Source organism: Carcharhinus amblyrhynchos, chromosome 9 (genome assembly GCF_965287045.1).
Source record: "Carcharhinus amblyrhynchos chromosome 9, sCarAmb.v2.hapA, whole genome shotgun sequence".
Taxonomy (NCBI): Eukaryota; Metazoa; Chordata; class Chondrichthyes; order Carcharhiniformes; family Carcharhinidae; genus Carcharhinus; species Carcharhinus amblyrhynchos.
Window position 1 is genome coordinate 5,388,010 of NC_137332.1, and position 19,736 is coordinate 5,407,745.

The following is a 19,736-nucleotide window of genomic DNA, read 5'->3' on the forward strand; positions in this document are numbered from 1 at the left end:
GTTCATATCACACTATCTGTAACCCCCACAACTTGCCTGGACTTGCAAAATCTCACTAACTGTCCTGTCTGGAAACAATACACATCTTTTTAATCCGTGCTTAATGCTCTCTCCACTCACTTTGTCTATACCTTTCAGACTTGATTAGCTGTAAAGACTCACATTCCAATCAGTATTCATGTAAATTGATTTTATGTCTTTATATGCCAAGCACAGACCATATTGAGGCAACAATATGACAATGAATTGTTCCATTTCTGTAATGGCTTGTCGATGTCTTGGCAGGAGAGGGAGTTTAGGAGCGTGATATCTGTATGGGATTACATATCCAAGGTAACACAGCCCCTTCCATCCAACAGGAAGCCAAGGATATGCCTTATCCCCACAAATCCAATATGCTCCATTGAGAGTTGGATAAATGTTGCATCCTCTCTCGCAATAAGAATTATGGCAAGATTGGTCATTACTGGGTGGACGCAGGCATAATCGGGTGGTCACATCCACTCATGCCTAAATTTTCTCCTTGGCCTTCCATGTTTCCAGCACAGTGTATCCCTTTTGGTTTTGGTGTTGGTTGTTTTAAGCTAAACTAGGAGCTGGTTTCCCTTGGTTAGAGGTAGGTGTGTATGTGTTTATATGACCTAACCTTCCTGCACAAGCCTCACTGTTATGAAATTCTTTCCCAACCTCTCTACTGATGAATTCTGGCATTGGGTGTCCAGGATAACTGGAATTCTCAGCTGTTTGATCCACCCTTACTAACTCTGACCATGTTAAGGACATTAGCTGTAATGGTATTGCCCCTCCTGCATGTATGGAAACATGTGAACATATCCAACACTTTGCCTTACTGGTCAATCTAGCATATGTGTGTGCCTGAGGGGAACACTAAAGGGCCTCAGGGTATGAGGAAAGATTGAAGAAATTGGGGCTGTTTTCCCTTGAAAGACGCCGACTGAGGGGGGATCTAATAGAGGTATATAAGATTATGAAGGGTATAGATAGAGTAAACAGAGGTAAGCTATTTCCTATGATAGAGACACGTAGGACAAGGGGCCATGGACCTAAGGTGAGGGAGGAGAGGTACAACACAGACATGAGAGGGAGGTTTTTCACACAGAGGGTAGTGGGGGTATGGAATGATCTGCCAAGTAAGGTGGTGGAGGCAAACACACTAGAGTCATTTAAGAGTAACTTAGACAGGCACATGAGTGGGTTGGAGATGGGTGGATATAAGAGATTGTTTTAAATAAGGGTCATTAGCATTGGGGCGTCCCTGGTAATGTAAATGGATATGGTATGATAATGTTTTTTCTCTTTTCATTCACAGGTTTTAAGTCGGTCCACCTCGCGTCCAACGAGGGGCATACACACGATGAGTCGTACTGGGGCTGCTCTTGGTTGTTCAGGATTGGCCTAGTGCTTCATGTCGTTAGTGTGTGCCTAAACTGGACAAGATACTGGGCAAGACGACAGCTCAGTGACTATCACTGATTGCTGTGCAGACACATGGATTTGGGCCGGTGTCTGTGGGAGTTTGCGCATTCTCCCCGTGCTTGCGTGGGTTTTCTCCGGGTGCTCCTGTTTCCTCCCACACCCCAAAGATGTGCTGTTAGGCTGATTGGCAGGAATAAATTGTCCCTAAATCAGATTCCCTCAATCTGGATGGCCATAAAACATAGCCTCAAGGTAAAGGGGGGACAGTTTAGAACGGAGTTGAGGAGGAACTTCTTCACTCAAAGGGTGGTGAATCTCTGGAATTCTCTGCCCGTTGAAGTGGTGGAGGCTGCCTCGCTAAATATTTTTAAGACGCGGGTTGATGGGTTTTTGATGAGAGAGGGGATTAAGGGTTATGGGGAGAGGGCGGGAAAGTGGAACTGAGCCACGACAGATCAGCCATGATCTTATTGAATGGCGGGGCAGGCTCGAAGGGCTAGTTGGCCTACTCCTGCTCCTATTTCTTATGTTCTTATGTTCTTATTAGACAGGGGTCGTGGGTGGAGAGGGGGACTGGTGGTGTTGAGATGGCAGCGTGGGCTCGTTGGGCCGAAGGGCCTGTTTCCCAGGCTGATTTTGTTCTTTGTTCTTTGTTCAGTTGCTGGTCCCACCTGAGTCAAAATCTATACATTCAATATTAAAAAGATATGATCACATGCTTTCATTATAGCAGTCTCTACAACTTCTGTCTTACAATCAAACACAATTGTTGATTGATGTCAGGTAATAATAAAGCTTGTTTATAAAACTTGCACAATGACTGTGCCACACTTTGTATGCACTCGCGACTTGACTTGCTTCTACACTTGGGGGACATCCAGTCTATCTTCATTGGAGCTGTGCCTTGATGGCCATCTTTGTTATAGAGCTCCAGATTTCTTCTCCTAGCGTACAATCTGTAACCCAACCCAGATGGACTCACAGCCTTAAAATTAGCAATTAGAGTAAATTCGATCTCATCAGATTCTCTCTACTTCTGCTACTATAATAAATTAACAGTCGCTGGATCAAGTTTGCTATTGTGGGGCTTACCACCAGGGTACAGCTTTAACTGAGTTCAGTGTCTCCAGCACGGGTCGCAATTCTCATCAAGCACATGTTTGCTCAGTAACCACAACATCAAGTTCCTAGTCCCTTTTGTCTGTCATGAGTTTCACCGTTACCTTATCTCCCGATGAAGGCAACATGGACGTACTCTCTCCTGCCAGCTTAGTCCAATCTCCATGCTACTGTTGCGTGATCTTTTTTTTCCCTTTGGGCGACACGGTGGCACAGTGGGTTAGCACTGCTGCCTCACAGCTCCAGGCTCCTGGGTTCGACTCCTGGCTGGGGTCACTGTCTGTGTGGAGTTTGCACGTTCTCCTCGTGTCTGCGTGGGTTTCCTCCGGGTACTCCGGTTTCCTCCCACAGTCCAAAGATGTGCGGGTTAGGTTGATTGGCCGTGCTAAGAAATTGTCCCTTAGTGGCTAGGGATGTGTAGGTTAGAGGGATGAGTGGGTATAATATATGGGGATAGGGCCTGGGTGGGACTGTGGTCGGTGCAGACTCGATGGGCCGAAGGGCCTCTTTCTGCACTGTAGGGCTCTATGATTTTTTGAGAAAATGCAGACACTCTAGTAGATCCCTCATAAACTGAAATATTGTGACCCGGCTTATTTTTAATTCTCCTCCACCTGGAACTGCATCCTCTGGGAGGCACATTTCTCTCCCTGCCATCGGCTCAAAAGGGGTCAATCTTGTTCCACAAGCAGGAACAGCCCTTTGACGTGGCAAAATTGCGGGCAAGGCCCACATCCTGTTATTTCCTTCTTCTAAGATAGCTCTGGCTAAACTGTTCTTCACAGTGTTCGATTCATCCTGTCCGCCATCCCTGAACTCTGAGGGTGACATGGCAGGCGAAACCTCTGCCTTATTCCCAACATTCAACAGATCTCTTTCCAAACTCTTCCTGTGAGAGGAAGTTCCCTGATCAGAATCCAGCAGAAGAGGCATTCCTCCACCTGGGAATTAGCTCAATACCGCATCTCCTGTTGTAGCTGTGGCATCTTTACATGGGAATGCTTCAATCCATCGAGTAAACTGGTCAATAATTACTAAGCAGTCTCTTTTCTCCCTGTACCTGTGGTAACAGGTTTGTAAAGTCCATGTGTAAATCCTCCTTTGTGTTGACTTCCCATTTTAATCTTGCAGGGATGTCCTGGCTCCACTGAGGACACCTCTGACAACACTTTGCTATCTCTTGCCCCAGCTCTTTACAATGTCAACATTTCTTCAATAAATCAAGCATTCTGTCCCTGCTCATGCGAGCTATTCCGTGATAAACCTACAGCAGCGAGTGCTGTATTGCTTTAGGAACTATTATTTTTTTCTTCTCTCCTCCATATTCCACCATGAACTTTCTGCCCTCCATCTTTTCTCTATTGCTCCTTTTTCTCTTCATCTGCTTGTTCCTGCGCTTCCTTTACATCAACATCTGGATTGTCCTCAACTGCTACAGCTGCCAACCCTGCAGGCTGTGTCCACTCTCGATTCTGCTCTAACGCGGCCTTTACTGCCTGGTTGGCAAAATGATTTCCTTGCTGTACTTTATTCTCAATTTCCCAGCCCTCGACTGTTGCCGCTCCTAATGGAGCCCAAGCTGCCTGGAGTAAATTCCTGATTAAAGCCTCATGCTCTATATGACCCCCACTCAAAGACACAAAACCATGTCGTCCCTGAGCTGTCATGCATGACTTCAAAAGAGTAACAGCTGTCTGTAAAAACATTACATCTTTTTCCTCTGCTGCACTCGAAAGCTTTAGTTAAAGCTCTCAAGCTACTTGTGTTGAATCAGTTCCCGGGATCTGCTTCCCTGCTATCACTTCTCCCTCTTCATTCACCACTGCCCATGCTTTACGGGGTTTTCCATCCACGTACTTCCTTGCACCATCTGTGTATAAGTTAATTCCCCTTCGCCTGCCATTGGCTCTTCTGCTAATCCTTCACTTGCTTCTCCTTCTAGTACTGTTGCACGTTCATTTCCATTCCCTCTACATTCAATCCCCCTGCTGGGTTTCCCCTGACATCTCTGCTGATCACCACATGCTTATCTCCCAGTAAGAGATTCTCCCATCAGTGACCCCTTTCAATCTTCCCGCTTCTAGGAGCTGGACAGTAGTACGTGGGCTACGGAGGATTATTTTACCCATTAAGTTGAGGGGCTCCAGCACACTAATCGGCCAGGAGGCGCAAGCTAGTGTCCTCACACACCGAAGCATCCAAAAGAACAAAGAACAGTACAGCACAGCAAACAGGCCCTTTGGCCCTCCAAGCCTGCACCCCTCATTGGTCCAACTAGACCATTTGTTTGTATCCCTCCATTCCCAGTCTGCTCATGTGACTATCCAGGTAAGTCTTAAATGATCCCAGCGTGTCTGCCTCCACCACCCTGCTTGGCAGTGCATTCCAGACCCCCACCACCCTCTGAGTAAAAAACGTCCCTCTGATATCTGAGTTAAACCTCGCCCCCCTCACCTTGAACCTGCGACCCCTCGTGTTTATCACCTCCGACCTGGGAAAAAGCTTCCCACTGTTCACCCTATCTATGCCCTTCATAATTTTCAACACCTCTATTAGGTCTCCCCTCATTCTCTGTCTTTCCAGGGAGAACAACTCCAGTTTATTCAATCTCTTCTCATAGCTAAGACCCTCCATACCAGGCAACATCCTGGTAAACCTTTTCTTCACTCTCTCCGAAGCCTCCACGTCCTTCTGGTAGTGTGGCGACCAGAACTGGACGCAGTACTCCAAACGTGGCCTAGCAAACGTTCTATACAGCTGTAACATCAGACGCCAATTTTTATACTCGACGCCCTGTCCTATAAAGGCAAGCATGCCTTATGCCTTCTTCACCACCTTCTCCACCTGTGCTGCCACCTTCAAGAATCTGTGGACTTGCACATCCAGGCCCCTCTGTGTGTCTATACTCTTGACAGTTCTGCCATTTATTGTATCGCTCCCCCCTACATTAGTTCTACCAAAATGCATCGCTTCGCATTTATCTGGATTAAATTCCATCTGCCATTCCTCCGCCCAATTTTCCAGCCTGTCTATATCCTGCTGTATTCTCTGACAATGTTCATCGCTATCCGCAAGTCCGGCAATCTTTGTGTTGTCCACAAACTTACTGATCACACCAGTTACACCTCCTTCCAAATCATTTATATATATCACAAATAGCAGAGGTCCCAGTACAGAGTCCTGCGGATCACGCAGAAACATCCCTCTGGTAACTGAGTCTAACTGAGTGGAGTCTAACTGGTCTCAATCTGTCCCCATGCCACTGAGCAACGACAGCTGTCTGTGTTCCATCATTTTCTTCACAGAAAATGTGGAATGGTTTGGTGAGCTGGGGCTGTCACTAAAGTTTACTTCAAATCTGAAAAAGTTTGCACTTTTGCATCTCCCCACTTTACCTTTTCCTGACTAGCCCTTCCTCCCTTTATCAAGTCAAAGAACAAAGAACAACACAGCACGGGAAACGGGCCCTTCGGCCCAACGAGCCCGCGCCACCATTTTAACATTGTGAGTGCCCTCTTCTACCTATGGCCTTTGTCTACGCCTATTGGACTCCACAATAAAGGAACCATAACCAGATTGAGGGATGACTAATTTAGGGACAATTTGTTACACCAGTCAGCCTAAGAGCACATTTTTGGGGTGTGGGAGGAAACCGGGGCACCCGGAGAAAACCCACGCAAGCACGGGGAGAATGTGCAAACTCCCACAGACACCGGCCCAATTCCATGTATCTGCACAGCAAACAGTGATAGTCACTGAGCTGTCGTGTTGCCCGTTAGATGGTCCAGTTTAAGCGTACACTGACGACGTGAAACACAAGGCAACTCTCGAAGCAACATCCAAGAGCAGACCTCGCACGATCCATCGTGTGTATGCCCCTCCTTGGACAACAAGGCAGACCAAATCACCTGTGGATTAAAAGAAAAGACATCAATAAAACATGCGCAACTTAAGTCCTGTAAGGGTTTTATACTTGGACACGATCTTCCACAAAATTCCGACAAAAGTTAAAAAATCTTCAATACTTGCCTTAGCCTTTTCCCGATGAAAAACCTTTGTAAACAAATAACATTCCCCCAGTCCTCTGGAATCTTTTTTTCCCGAATTCTATAACATAATAACATCTTTACGAGGTGGGCTCGAGGAGGAGTTCTTGGAATGCTGCCGGGATAGTTTCCTGGAACAGTGTGTGTTGGAGCCGACGAGGGAGCGAGCTATCTTGGATCTGGTGCTATGTAATGAGGCGGGTAGAATTAGGGACCTTGCGGTGAAGGATCCTCTTGGAGAGAGTGATCATTGTATGGTGGAGTTTCTGTTGCAGATGGAGGAGGAGAAAGTGGGTTCCCGGACACGCGTCCTTTGTTTGAATAGAGGGGAGTATGGTAGGATGAGAGAAGAATTGGCGAATGTGGACTGGGGGAGCGCGTTGGAAGGTAGGTCTGCTGAGGAGCAGTGGAGGATCTTTAAGGAGATCTTTCTTGGTGCTCAGCAGAAATTTATTCCGATGGTTAAAAAGGACAGTAGGAAGAGAGGTAATAAGCCGTGGATAACGAAGGAGGTGAAGGAAAGTGTTAAATTAAAAGCGGAGGAATTTAGAGTAGCTAAGAGCAGTGGGCGAGAAGAGGATTGGGAAAGGTTTAAATGTCAACAAAGATTGACAAAAAAGTTGATAAAGGAGGGTAGAAGAAGCTATGAAGCTGGGCTAGCGCTTAATATAAAAAAGGATAGCAAGAGTTTTTATAAATATATAAAAAGGAAGAGGCTGGCTAGGGTGAACGTTGGTCCCTTAGAGGATGAGAAAGGGGACCTAGTGGTAGGGGATGGGGATATGGCTAAGGTCTTGAATAACTTTTTTGTTTCTGTCTTCACGGAGGAGGACGTGAATAATTTGCCGGGTGTTAGCGATGGAAAGGTGGTAGGACTGGAGGGTCTTAATGACATTACTGTTACTAGAGAGGTGGTGCGCGACAGACTGGAGGGGCTGATTGTGGACAAGTCCCCAGGACCGGATGGAATGCATCCGAGGGTTCTGAAAGAAATGGCGGAGGTTATAGTGGATGCCTTGGTGGTTATTTTCCAGACGTCGCTGGATTCCGGGGAAGTGCCGGAAGATTGGAAAACGGCTAATGTTACGCCGTTGTTTAAGAAGGGTGCCAGGCAAAAGGCGGGGAATTATAGGCCGGTTAGTTTAACGTCTGTGGTAGGTAAAATGTTAGAATCCGTCATTAAGGAGGAAATTGCGAGGCATCTTGAAGGGAATTGCTTGATAGGGCAGACACAACACGGTTTCATTAAAGGGAAGTCGTGTCTGACAAATTTACTGGAGTTCTATGAGGATGTGTCTAGGGCGGTGGATAGAAGAGAGCCGGTGGATGTGGTCTTTCTGGATTTTCAGAAGGCGTTTGATAAGGTACCTCACAAGAGGTTACTGCAGAAGGTCAGAGGACACGGAGTTGGGGGTAGGGTGTTAGCGTGGATAGAGGATTGGTTGTCAAATAGGAGGCAGAGAGTGGGGGTCAATGGGTGCTATTCGGATTGGCGGTTGGTGACGAGTGGGGTGCCCCAGGGGTCGGTGCTGGGGCCTCAGCTATTTACCATTTATATAGATGATCTGGAGGAGGGAACCGAGTGTAGGGTGTCGAAATTTGCTGATGACACCAAGATTGGGGGAAAGGCAAATTGTGCGGAGGGTGTAGAGAGTCTGCAGAAGGATCTAGATAGGCTGGGCGAATGGGCCAGGAAATGGCAAATGGAATTTAATGTTGGCAAGTGTGAGGTGGTCCACTTTGGTAGGAAGAATGGTAGGAAGGACTATTACTTACGTGGCGAAAAACTGCAGCAGGCGACGGTGCAGAGGGACCTCGGGGTCCTTGTGCATGAGTCGCAAAAACCCAGCCTGCAGGTGCAGCAGGTGGTCAGGAAGGCGAATGGGATGCTGGCCTTCATAGCGAGGGGGATTGAATATAAAAGTAGGGAGGTCTTGCTGCTGCTGTATAGGGCATTGGTGAAGCCGCAGCTGGAGAACTGTGTGCAGTTTTGGGCGCCGCACCTGCGCAAGGATATTTTGGCCTTGGAGGGAGTGCAGAGGAGGTTTACTAGGCTGATGCCGGAGTTGAGGGGGTTGAGCTATGAGGAGAGGCTGAATAAACTAGGCTTGTACTCGTTAGAGTTTAGAAGAATGAGGGGAGATCTCATTGAGACGTATAAGATGATGAATGGGATGGATAGGATAGAGGTGGAGAGACTCTTCCCGCTCAAAAAAGACAGTAGGACTAGGGGGCACAGCCTCAAGATAAAGGGGGGGCGGTTTAGAACGGAGTTGAGGAGGAACTTCTTCACTCAAAGGGTGGTGAATCTCTGGAATTCTCTGCCCGTTGAAGTGGTGGAGGCTGCCTCGCTAAATATTTTTAAGAAGCGGGTTGATGGGTTCTTGATAAGAGAGGGGATTAAGGGTTATGGGGAGAGGGCGGGAAAGTGGAACTGAGCCACGACAGATCAGCCATGATCTTATTGAATGGCGGGGCAGGCTCGAAGGGCCAGATGGCCTACTCCTGCTCCTATTTCTTATGTTCTTAAATCAATTTGATCACAGGCCATAACTTATTTTGATTGTTCTTATCTTAAGTAACATCATCTGATTAAGATAACTTGCTTACAGCACATTTTTTTAATGTCAGAATCATCCCAAACTCAGAAAAAAGTGTTTTTGGGCTTTCAACTGTACATTACTGTCTATCCTATCTCTCCTTTCTTTTAAGAAAACTTTTTTCCTTCATCCATAGCTATCACCTAAACTACATTCTATTTCCTGGAATCCCTTTAAATGTTTTCTTGTACTCAATGAATCCCACTTTGAGTTCTGTCCTCCTCTGTTTACTATCAACTCCTCTATAATATATCTTTTATTACCCTGCCCATTTTCTTTTCTCATTTATTCCATCAAATAATTTCCCACATCTCGAATGATATTCACCTGTCAATTCAGTGCTGTGGACAGACTCTCTCTGTTCGCCCATCTGGCATCAAATACAGTTTTCAAACTTCCCATATTCAAAATTTACAACAGGGAGTGCTTTATGTTCAGAACTACACTGTGTATTTTACACAGAGGGTGGTGGGGGCCTGGAATGCACTGCCAAGCAAGCTGGTTGAGGCGGACACACTGGGATCATTTTAGACTTGTCTAGATAGCCACATGAGCAGACTGGGAATGGAGGGATACAAACGAATGGTCTAGTTGGGCTCATGAGCAGCGCAGGCTTGGAGGGCCGAAGGGCCTGTCCCTGTGCTGTATTGTTCTTTGTACAAATCCATGTCACACCTTTCAACTAGGATGCATTATGGCAGTATAATAATTCCCACCATGAAACACGCATTCCCATTTCACCTTCTGTATCTCCCCACTACACGTTCTCCCCCTTCCTGGTAGATTTTTGATTTTATGTCTTAAAACTACTGCAAGCATTTTAACACAAAGATCCATCCTGTCTGGGTACAGAATGGGTTAATTCTCTGCTTGTTTCGGAAGAGGGGGAGCGGAGTAAATTCGCTCAGGTAGACGTCATGACTTCAAACACTTCAAGGCACCTGAAACATGGTTGAGATTCCCGCCAACCGCAGGGGTGGGAAACCACGTTTGAGAAAGAAAGAAGACGTCAGCAGCGCTGACTGGGAAGTGGAATTATTGGAACAGTTTTGCAATGGAGGAAAAGGAACCGAGAGAAAGGGACGGAGTCCTTACAGGACATGGAGTGTGAAGAGCTGTCATCAAAATAGCTATGGGAGTCAGTGGGCTTGTATTAGATACTGGTGGACAGTCCATCACCTGAAATGGAAACAAAGAGATCAACAAAGGGAAGGATAGTGTCGGAGATAGATCATGTGAAGGTGATAGTGGGATGGAAATTGGAAGCAAAATTGAGAAATTTCTCCAGGTCCAGACCAGAACACAAACTACTAAACAAGCGTTAATGTACTGGTGAAAGAATTATGGGAGGGTGCTGGAATAGGATTGCATCAAAGAATGTTCCACATATCCCATAAAGAGATCGGAAAAACTGGGATACATACAGATACCCACAGCCACAGCTTTCTTTTGGAGGAAGTGAGACAGGTCAAAGGAGAAATTGTTCAGAGAAAGGACAAGTCCAGACAGATGGTGGAGAGCGCTGGTGGATGGGGATTGTTCAGGCCTTTGTTCAAGGAAGAAGCAGAGAGCCCTCAAACCATCCTTGTGGGGAATGGAGTTCCAGAGGGATTGAACATCCATGTAAAGAGGAGACAGTTACATCCAGGGAACTGGATAATAACAGCTCTTCACACCCCCCCATCCTGAAAGCACTCCAGCCCATTTTGTCAGTTTCTTTACCTCCGTCACATATGTTCTGATGATGCTATTTTGCAAAACTGCTTTGTTATCATGTCTTCCTTTTTCCTTAATTGTGTTTTCCCACCCAGTGTGGTTGACAGGCGTCTCAAACGTGTCCAGCCCACCTCCCGCACCACGGCATGTACCCCTTCCCCTTTCTCCCAGAGCCAGGGTCGGGTACCCCTTATCCTTGCCCAGGACATGGACTTGGACACATCTGCTTCGCACTTGCCAGAATCCAACTTGTCTAGCATTCAAAATTTTCTCCATCTCTGGCTCTCTCTGTTGTAGGATGTTAGCCCTCAGTGTTGAGTGTCACTCAACCATAGAGAGTGGTCTGATGCTGAGGGATCTACAGGAATTCATGTCGCTGGTGGATTTAGTTGTGGTTTATTGGGAATTTTGGGAACTTCAGTTTGCTTGTCGGATCGTTGAATTCCCTGGATTTTAATCACGGCTTGACGGGTGGTGTGATGTGAATGCTGATTCAGGGCCACCCAATTTCCCCTGCAATTCTCCAACAAGATGGAAGACCCTCCCCATTCTGTCAAGGGCCCTCTGGATCTTATATATTTCAATCAAGTCGCCTCTCACTCTTCTAAACTCAAACCGACACAAGTCTAGCCTGTCCACTTTTTTGTTTACCAAACCTTCACTCAACTACTTCCAATGTATTTATGGTCTTCCCTAAATAAGGAGACCAATACTGTGCTGGGAGGACTTAGATGAGAACACTGAGTGTAACACGTCCAAGTTTGCTGATGCTATAAGAGCAAGTTACAGCGGATGCTGGAATCTGAAACCAGAAGAAAAATGTTGGAAAACCTCAGCAGGTCTGGCAGCATCTGTAAGGAGGGAAAAGCGCTGATGTTCCGAGTTCAGACCACCCTTTGTCAAAGATAAAAGGCATAGAAAGTGGGAGATATTTATACTGCAGGGTGAGAGAATGAAAGATAAGGCATAGACACAGAAACAAGGGTAAAGGCTGCTAATGGCAGCACATAGAGAGATAAAAGATGTGAATGGCTAAGCGGTAGAGAAGCTGGAAGCAGAGTGTAAGCTGTGACAGATGAAGATGTAGGTGATTGCGTAATGGATGGGAGAGAAGTAAAATTGACAAAAAGAGGAAAAGGGGAAGCAAAGGAGGTGACTCATCTTTTATTCCCTCACCCTACAGTATAAACATCTTCCACTTTCTATGCCTTTTAGCTCTGAAAAGGGTCATCTGGACTCGGAACGTCAGCTTTTTTCTCTCCTTACAGATGCTGCCCAACCTGCTGAGATTTTCCATCATTCTCTCTTTTGTTTGCTAACACTGTGAAGTCAGTTGAGAAAGTAAGTGATAAGAAGGAAGCTAAGAGGCTGAGAAGAATGTAGACAGATTGAGTGAGTGGGCAAGAACATGGAAGAATAGAACATAGAACACTACAGCGCAAACAGGCCCTTCGGCCCACAAGTTGCGCCGATCATATCCCTACCTACCAGGCCAAAGAACTATCTGTAACTCCCAATCCCATTAAATCCCATATACTCATCCAGAAGTCTTTTAAAAGACCCCAGCAAGTTCGCCTCTACCACCACCGACGGCAGCCAATTCCACTCACTCACCACCCTCTGAGTGAAAAACTTACCCCTAACATCTCCTCTGTACTTGCTTCCCAGCACCTTAAACTTGTGTCCTCTTGTAGCGACCATTTCAGCCCTGGGAAATAGCCTCCGAGAATCCACCCTATCTATACCTCTCAACATTTTATAAACCTCTATCAGGTCGCCTCTCAACCTTCGTCTCTCCAGGGAGAAGAGACCTAGCTCCCTCAACCTATCCTCATAAGGCATACCTCCCAATCCCGGCAACATCCTTGTAAATCTCCTCTGCACCCTCGCAATAGCTTCCACGTCCTTCCTGTAGTGAGGCGACCAGAACTGCGCACAGTACTCCGAGTGGGGTCTGACAAGGGTCTTATAAAGTTGCAGCATTACCTCCCGACTCCTAAACTCAATCCCTCAATTAATGAAGGCCAGTACACCATACGCCTTCTTGAATGATGAGAAAAACTAAAAGTAGAACATGTTTTGAACGGTGAGAGGCTGGGAACCTTTGTGTCCTTGAGCGTGAATCATATGCAGGTTGGGAAAGAAAATGATGGGGGTGATTCCCCACAAGCACAGGAACAAATCCTGTTATTGCTGCTGACTCTTGTGAGAGGGACCTCAATGGGGTTTGTGATGGGGAGATCTCATTTTGAGATTCTCCCTGTCCCTGGCCAGTGACATATTCACGTCCAGCGAGGGCATGAACCACATTCACAAAAACTAATAATCTAAATCAGTTTTAAGCTCAATTCCCTAGGAATGTCAGATGCTCCCACATGCTAGCGGGAATTACTATTAGTATCCGAAAACGGGGACCCATCCCGGTGACCACACCCAGGTGTGCAAAGGCCATTGCAACCAACTGCACCCTGCAACTTTCCGCAGCACGCTAACACAGCTCCCAGCCCCACCTGACATGGCAGGGCCAACCGGACAGTACCCAACTGGCATTGTCCCAGTGGCACCGCAAAGGGCACTGGAGGGGATGGCACCCGAAGGCGGGGTTCCTTTGGCAATCCCATGGCAGAATCTCACTCATTGAGGCGGGGGCGTGATACCAGCATTGAGTGTTGTTAGACACCGCTGTTGGGTGTGGAGCGGGGCCTGATGCCAGACATGGGAGAGGGGGTGGGGGGGAAGGGGAGGGTGGACACTGAACCTAGATTAAGGAGGTAATGGACCATTCGAACCTCATTTTGAGTTGGGGCATCCACCAGTGTCTATAGATCCCGCGCCTCTCATTCACTGTGGAAAACACACCCACCCTTCAAAAAAATGACTAACTGGAGGAGGTTTGTGATCCAGATTATGCTGAATGACCTGTCAGGAATTGTGCCATGTTTCTGCTGGAGAATTGTGCCCGACATGATGCATAGGCATATGAAAAATGTAAAGAAGCCTTTTGGCAATTATACCTGGCATTGGTGATGCCACCCTATTACCAGGGGACCTTAGTATAAATGTAAATAAGTATTCCAGTAATTCTGTTGGGTATTTGTGAGGGCATAAGAACATAAGAAATAGGAGCAGGAGTAGGCCATCTAGCCCCTCGAGCCTGCCCTGCCATTCAATAAGATCATGGCTGATCTGAAGTGGCTCAGTTCCACTTTCCCGCTTTCTCCCCATAACCCTTAATCCCCTTGCCTATCAAAAACCTACCTACCCGCGTCTTAAATATATTTAGCGAGGTAGCCTCCACCACTTCAACGGGCAGAGAATTCCAGAGATTCACCACCCTTTGAGTGAAGAAGTTCCTCCTCAACTCTGTTCTAAACTGTCCCCCCCTTTATCTTAAGGCTGTGCCCTCTAGTCCTGCTGTCCTTTCTGAGCGGGAAGAACCTCTCCACCTCTACCCTATCCATCCCCTTCATCATCTTATACGTCTCAATAAGATCCCCCCTCATCCTTCTAAACTCTAACGAGTACAAGCCCAGTCTATTCAGCCTCTCTTCATAGCTCAACCCCCTCAACTCCGGTATCAGCCTAGTGAACCTCCTCTGCGCTCCCTCCAAGGCCAAAATATCCTTGCGCAAGTGCGGCGACCAAAACTGCACACAGTACTCCAGCTGCGGCCTCACCAGTGCCCTGTACAGTTGCAATCAGGGCAGATTGAAAGATGTGTGCACAGGTCTGGTCTCCCTAAATTAGGAAGGATATTGTTGTCTGAGAAGTTATATAACAAAAGTTGGCTAGATTGGTTCAGGAAAAAGTCATTGAGGGAAAGGGGAAACTGCAGGAAGTGGAGCTGAGGTGAAAGGTCAACCACAGTCTTGCTGACTAGCAGAGTTAGCTTGGAGGACCAACAGGCCTACTCCAAGTTATATTTTTTATTTTTTGATGCGGGTTATTTTTTTCAAAGTGAAGCCGTAGGAAACTTTGTAACTTTATAAAGGAAACCTCAGTATTGGTTAATGAAAAGTTATCATAGAACCTTACAGTGCAGAAAGAGGCCCTTCGGCCCATCAAGTCCGCACCAAACACAATCCCACCCAGGCCCTAGCCCCATATCCCTACATATTATACCCACTAATCCCTCTAACCTACGCATCCCTGGGCACTAAGGGGTGATTTCTTAGCACGGCCAATCAACCTAACCCCGCACATCTTTGGACTGCGGGAGGAAACCGGAGTACCCAGAGGAAACCCACGCAGACACGAGGAGAATGTGCAAACTCCACACAGACAGTGACCCGAGCCGGGAATCGAACCCAGGACCCTGGAGCTGTGAAGCAGCAGTGCTAACCACTGTGCTACCATGCTGCCCTGTGTTGCTGGGTCAATAATTAGTATTGTCGCTGGGTCAATAATTAGTATCTGTAAGTGTATCTTTTAATACAAGTCAGAATTTATTGTTGTTTAAATAATGCTTTTTCAGATGTCTGGAATGTTACATTGATCCAAAAGTGTCACCTATCCGTGTAACTCCTTTGATTTTTTATGGCAGGTTAACAATACATTTCACGAGGTCTGGTATGATGATCCAGAGAGCATCTCGTTAAGGTCAACGCTCATAAGGAAATTAAATCTCGGTGGTATAGCTTGCTGGTATGGAAATAGCCTAGATTACAGTGTTCATCCATTAGCAAAACTGCAAACTGAAGAAATGTGGCAAGCTCTGTGTCCTGTGAGGAGAAAATGGAGAAATTGAATCATTTAATCTGCATATGATGTAATTTGTTTTGCTAGAAAATGCAACAGAAAATGAGATTGCTTCCAACATTAATAAACAAACTCATACAGATCTGGTGAACTGATTTAACATTGTCGCTAATGAGTGAATTCCTAATCAGTGGACAGCAAATGTATTAATGTGAGTAGCACGACAAGATCTGGTCACTTCACCTGAACATACAAAAATACCAAGAGGAGCAAAGTAGGCCATTGGGCCCATCGAGCCTGCTCCGCCATTTGATAAGACTATGGCCAATCTGTTTGTGTTGAGTCCCATTTTCCCCATCTAACCCCAATAACCTTCGATCTACCTGTGCCAGCCTTAAAAAATATTCAGTGACCCCTGAGACCGAGGGGGGCAATCTTACCGGTCAATCAGCCTGGCAAGCTGGTACGGTCGGGTCAGAGGCAAAAAAAAATCGGGTTCGTGTCTGATTTCTCACCTCTCGCAGTGTAATCAGCGCCATTCTGCCGTCACAGTCACCTCACATCCAGGAAGGGTGCAAGGCTGATTTAGATGGGTGTGAACTGATTTTAATATGATTTGCGAGCCCCAGATACAGTCGTCTGGGCTCACTTAAGACCCTCCCGTGGATGTCCTCACCAGTGAAGGTCACAGGAGGTCCCCACCAACAGGGAACTGATATGCTGGTCTCTCTAGTTTGATTTGATTTGATTTATTATTATCACATATATTAGTATTCGGTAAGAAGTATTGGGGTGCGATTGTTCCACCCCACTCTGCTAAAATGTTAGCACTGCGGGCCGAGAGATTTAGGTGACGCCCGGTCTGTGGGAGGCTGGGTATCCAGCGCCATCAGCACCATGCCTGGAATAGGCACGGAGCCCCACAATTCATTTCAATTCTAATTTAAATACATTTCAAATGTGATGAGCTGAACTGAACTGAAAGATGTGGGCCCCGGCCAGGAGTATTTCACTCCAGCGGGGTTTACAACAGCTCCCCACTTTCGGGCAACTGGCAGCCCAACCCTGCTGGGGTGAGGAAGGGTAATCAGGCCCCCACCCAGAGAACAGGCCACTGGGGGGGTATGCCCCCTGGGCATTGGCACCGTGGCAGTGCCAGCCTTCCCCCTTCTGGAACTGCGCAAGGGTCAAAAATGTCAATGCCCAGGGGCGCCTTGGCATTGCACACCAGGCATCAGGTCGTGCCAGGGCGGAAGGGTCTAAAGGGCAGAGCCTGTTGGGCCTGGTGGCTGGCCGCCACTCTGCAGTCAGGATCGGTGTGAGGGAGGAAGGCCAGCGATTGGGGCTAGCTATAGGGATGGTGGGGGGCAGCGACGGGTGGTTGGGGAGGGGGGCAGTCAGGGTTGTGGGGCTGTATCACAGAACATAGAACATTACAGCGCAGTACAGGCCCTTCAGCCCTCAATGTTGCGCCGACCAGTGGAACCAATCTAATGACCCTCTAACCTAAACTATTCCAATGTTATCCATATGCCTATCCACTGATCATTTGAACGCCCTTAAAGTTGGCGAGTCCACAACTGCTGCAGGCAGGGCATTCCACGCCCTTACTACCCTCTGAGTAAAGAACCTACCTCTGACATCCATCCTATAATTATCACCCCTTAATTTAAAGCTCTGTCCCCTCGTTCTAGCCATCACCATCCGAGGAAAAAGACTCTCACTGTCCACCCTATCTAATCCTGATCATTTTGTATGCCTCAGTTAGGTCACCTCTTAACCTTCTTCTCTCTAATGAAAACAATCTCAAGTCCCTCAGCCTTTCCTCATAAGACCTTCCCACCATTACCCGGGAACATCCTGGTAAACCTCCTCTGCACCCTTTCAGTATCAATATTGGTAGAAGCAGGGGGGGGTGTTGGCACTGAGTGGAGGTGGGGGGTGCGGGGGGGGGGTGGTGGCTGCAGAATGTGTGGCCCAGGAGGAGCGGGAGGGGGTCAAGACTGGACGAGGGATGTTCGGGAGGCCAGCGATCGGGCCTTGAGGAGTTCAGAGAGTTGGTGTTGTGGGATTGAGAGCCAGCGATTGAGAGACCAGCAAATGGGGGTTACTGTGTATGTGCCGATCTCGACACTGACAGATCGGTGCATGCACAAGGGCTCATTCTGTGCTGTGTTGCCGGCCTCTCCAGCAGGAATAGGCCTTGCCCACTGTACTCCAGACTGCTTTGCAGTGCCCAAAGCATGAGAGATTCTTCTCTGAACTCCCACTGAACAAAAACCAACAGGATTTACTCCAGTTTTCAAATGAATTCAACATTTAGAATTTTTTGGGACAATTTTGGGATTTTTTTCTTGCGCGCCATACAGATAAAGCACACCACACATAGAGAAAGAAAGGAGAGACGGAGAATGTAGTGTTACAGTCATAGCTAGGATGCAAGTAGGTTAGAACATAGAACATTACAGCGCAGAACAGGCCCTTCGGCCCACGATGTTGCGCCGACCAGTTAAAAAACAATGACCCACTAATCTAAACCAATCCCTTTTCATCCATAAACCTATCCACGGATCTCTTAAATGCCCCCAAACTAGGCGCATTTACAACTGCAGCAGGCAGGGCATTCCAGTCCCTCACCACCCTCTGGGTAAAGAACCTACCCCTGACATCCGTCCTATAACTAACCCCCCTTAATTTAAAGCCATGCCCCCTCGTGCTAGCTTTCTCCATCCGAGGAAAAAGGCTATCACTATCCACCCTATCCAAACCTCTAATCATCTTATATGTTTCAATAAGATCCCCTCTTAGCCGCCTTCTTTCTAGCGAAAACAACCCCAAATCCCTCAGTCTCTCCTCATAGGACCTCCCCTCCATACCAGGCAACATCCTGGTAAACCTCCTCTGCACCCTCTCCAAAGCCTCCACATCCTTCCTATAATGCGGGGACCAGAACTGCACACAGTACTCCAAGTGCGGCCGCACCAGAGTTGTGTACAGTTGCAACATGACGCTGCGACTCCTAAATTCAATCCCCCTACCAATAAACGCCGAGACACCGTATGCCTTCTTAACAACCCTATCTACTTGATTCCCAACTTTCAGGGATCTATGTACACATACACCTAGATCCCTCTGTTCATCCACACTATTCAGAGTCCTTCAGGTTCATTCAAAAGTCCGGTGGCAGCAGGGAAGAAGCTGTTCTTGAGTCGATTGCGTGTGTCCTCAGACTTTTGTATCTTTTCACCGATGGAAAAAGGTGGAAGAGAGTATGTCCAGGGTGCGTAAGATCCTTAATTATGCTTTTCCAAGGCTGTGGGAATTGTACACAGTGTCAGTGGGCGGGAGGCTGGTTTGCATGATGGACTGGGCTTCATTCACAACTCTTTGTAGTTTCTTGCGTTCTTTGGCAGAGCAGGAGCCCATACCAAGCTGGGATACAACCAGAAAGAATGTTTTCTATGGTGCATCTGTAAAAGTTAGTGAGAGTCGTAGCTGACATGCCAAATTTGCTCTCCGACGTGTGGGTCGGCCGGACGATTGGCAAGGTAGGATTCTTTTCCCTGGGGATCGACAGGAGAAATGATTGGCAGGGAAGGATCCTCTGCATCATGGATTGGTTGGGGCAATGTTCGGCTGGGGGTGTGGAAACTCGGAGATGATGTAGAGATGCCAGCATTGGTCTAGGGTAAACACAGTAAGAAGTCTCACAACACCAGGTTAGAGTCCAACCGGTTTATTTGATAGTAAACCCACAAGCTTTTGGAAACGGTGTTCCTTCATCAGGCGTGTGGAATGTTCTGATCAGAGAAGGACATATAAACTCTGACTTCCCAGTCTTGTAGCTTCCAGCAGACCTCGAGGTAGAGATGATGCCTCACTGGCCTCTAGTTTTTCTCAGCAAATCACAGGGAGAGAGAGAGAGGGAACATTGTATCCAGCCTGAAATGTAAACACTCTCCAACCTAAAAACAGTAGCCAGCAGACCAAAACTAAAGTAAGAACTGGTCACCTCAATCATTCTTTCTCCAACAATTCAGGGTCATAAAAAAAATCGCAGAAAATATCTGAGGCTCAGAGTAAAAATAAACAAAACCCCATTTCAACCATTGAAGCAAGA

At 47.1% G+C, this 19,736-nt stretch overlaps 1 protein-coding gene across 1 annotated transcript in view; it reads left to right on the forward strand.

Annotated features, from left to right (window-relative positions):
• LOC145348254 (di-N-acetylchitobiase-like) overlaps nucleotides 1–15,665 on the forward strand; it is a 59,290-nt gene extending 43,625 nt beyond the window's left edge. The window contains exon 8 of the mRNA XM_080196455.1: nucleotides 15,462–15,665. Coding sequence (XP_080052581.1) covers nucleotides 15,462–15,665 — 204 coding nt within the window. The remainder of the gene's footprint in view (nucleotides 1–15,461) is intronic.
• The last annotated feature ends 4,071 nt before the right edge of the window (nucleotides 15,666–19,736 follow it).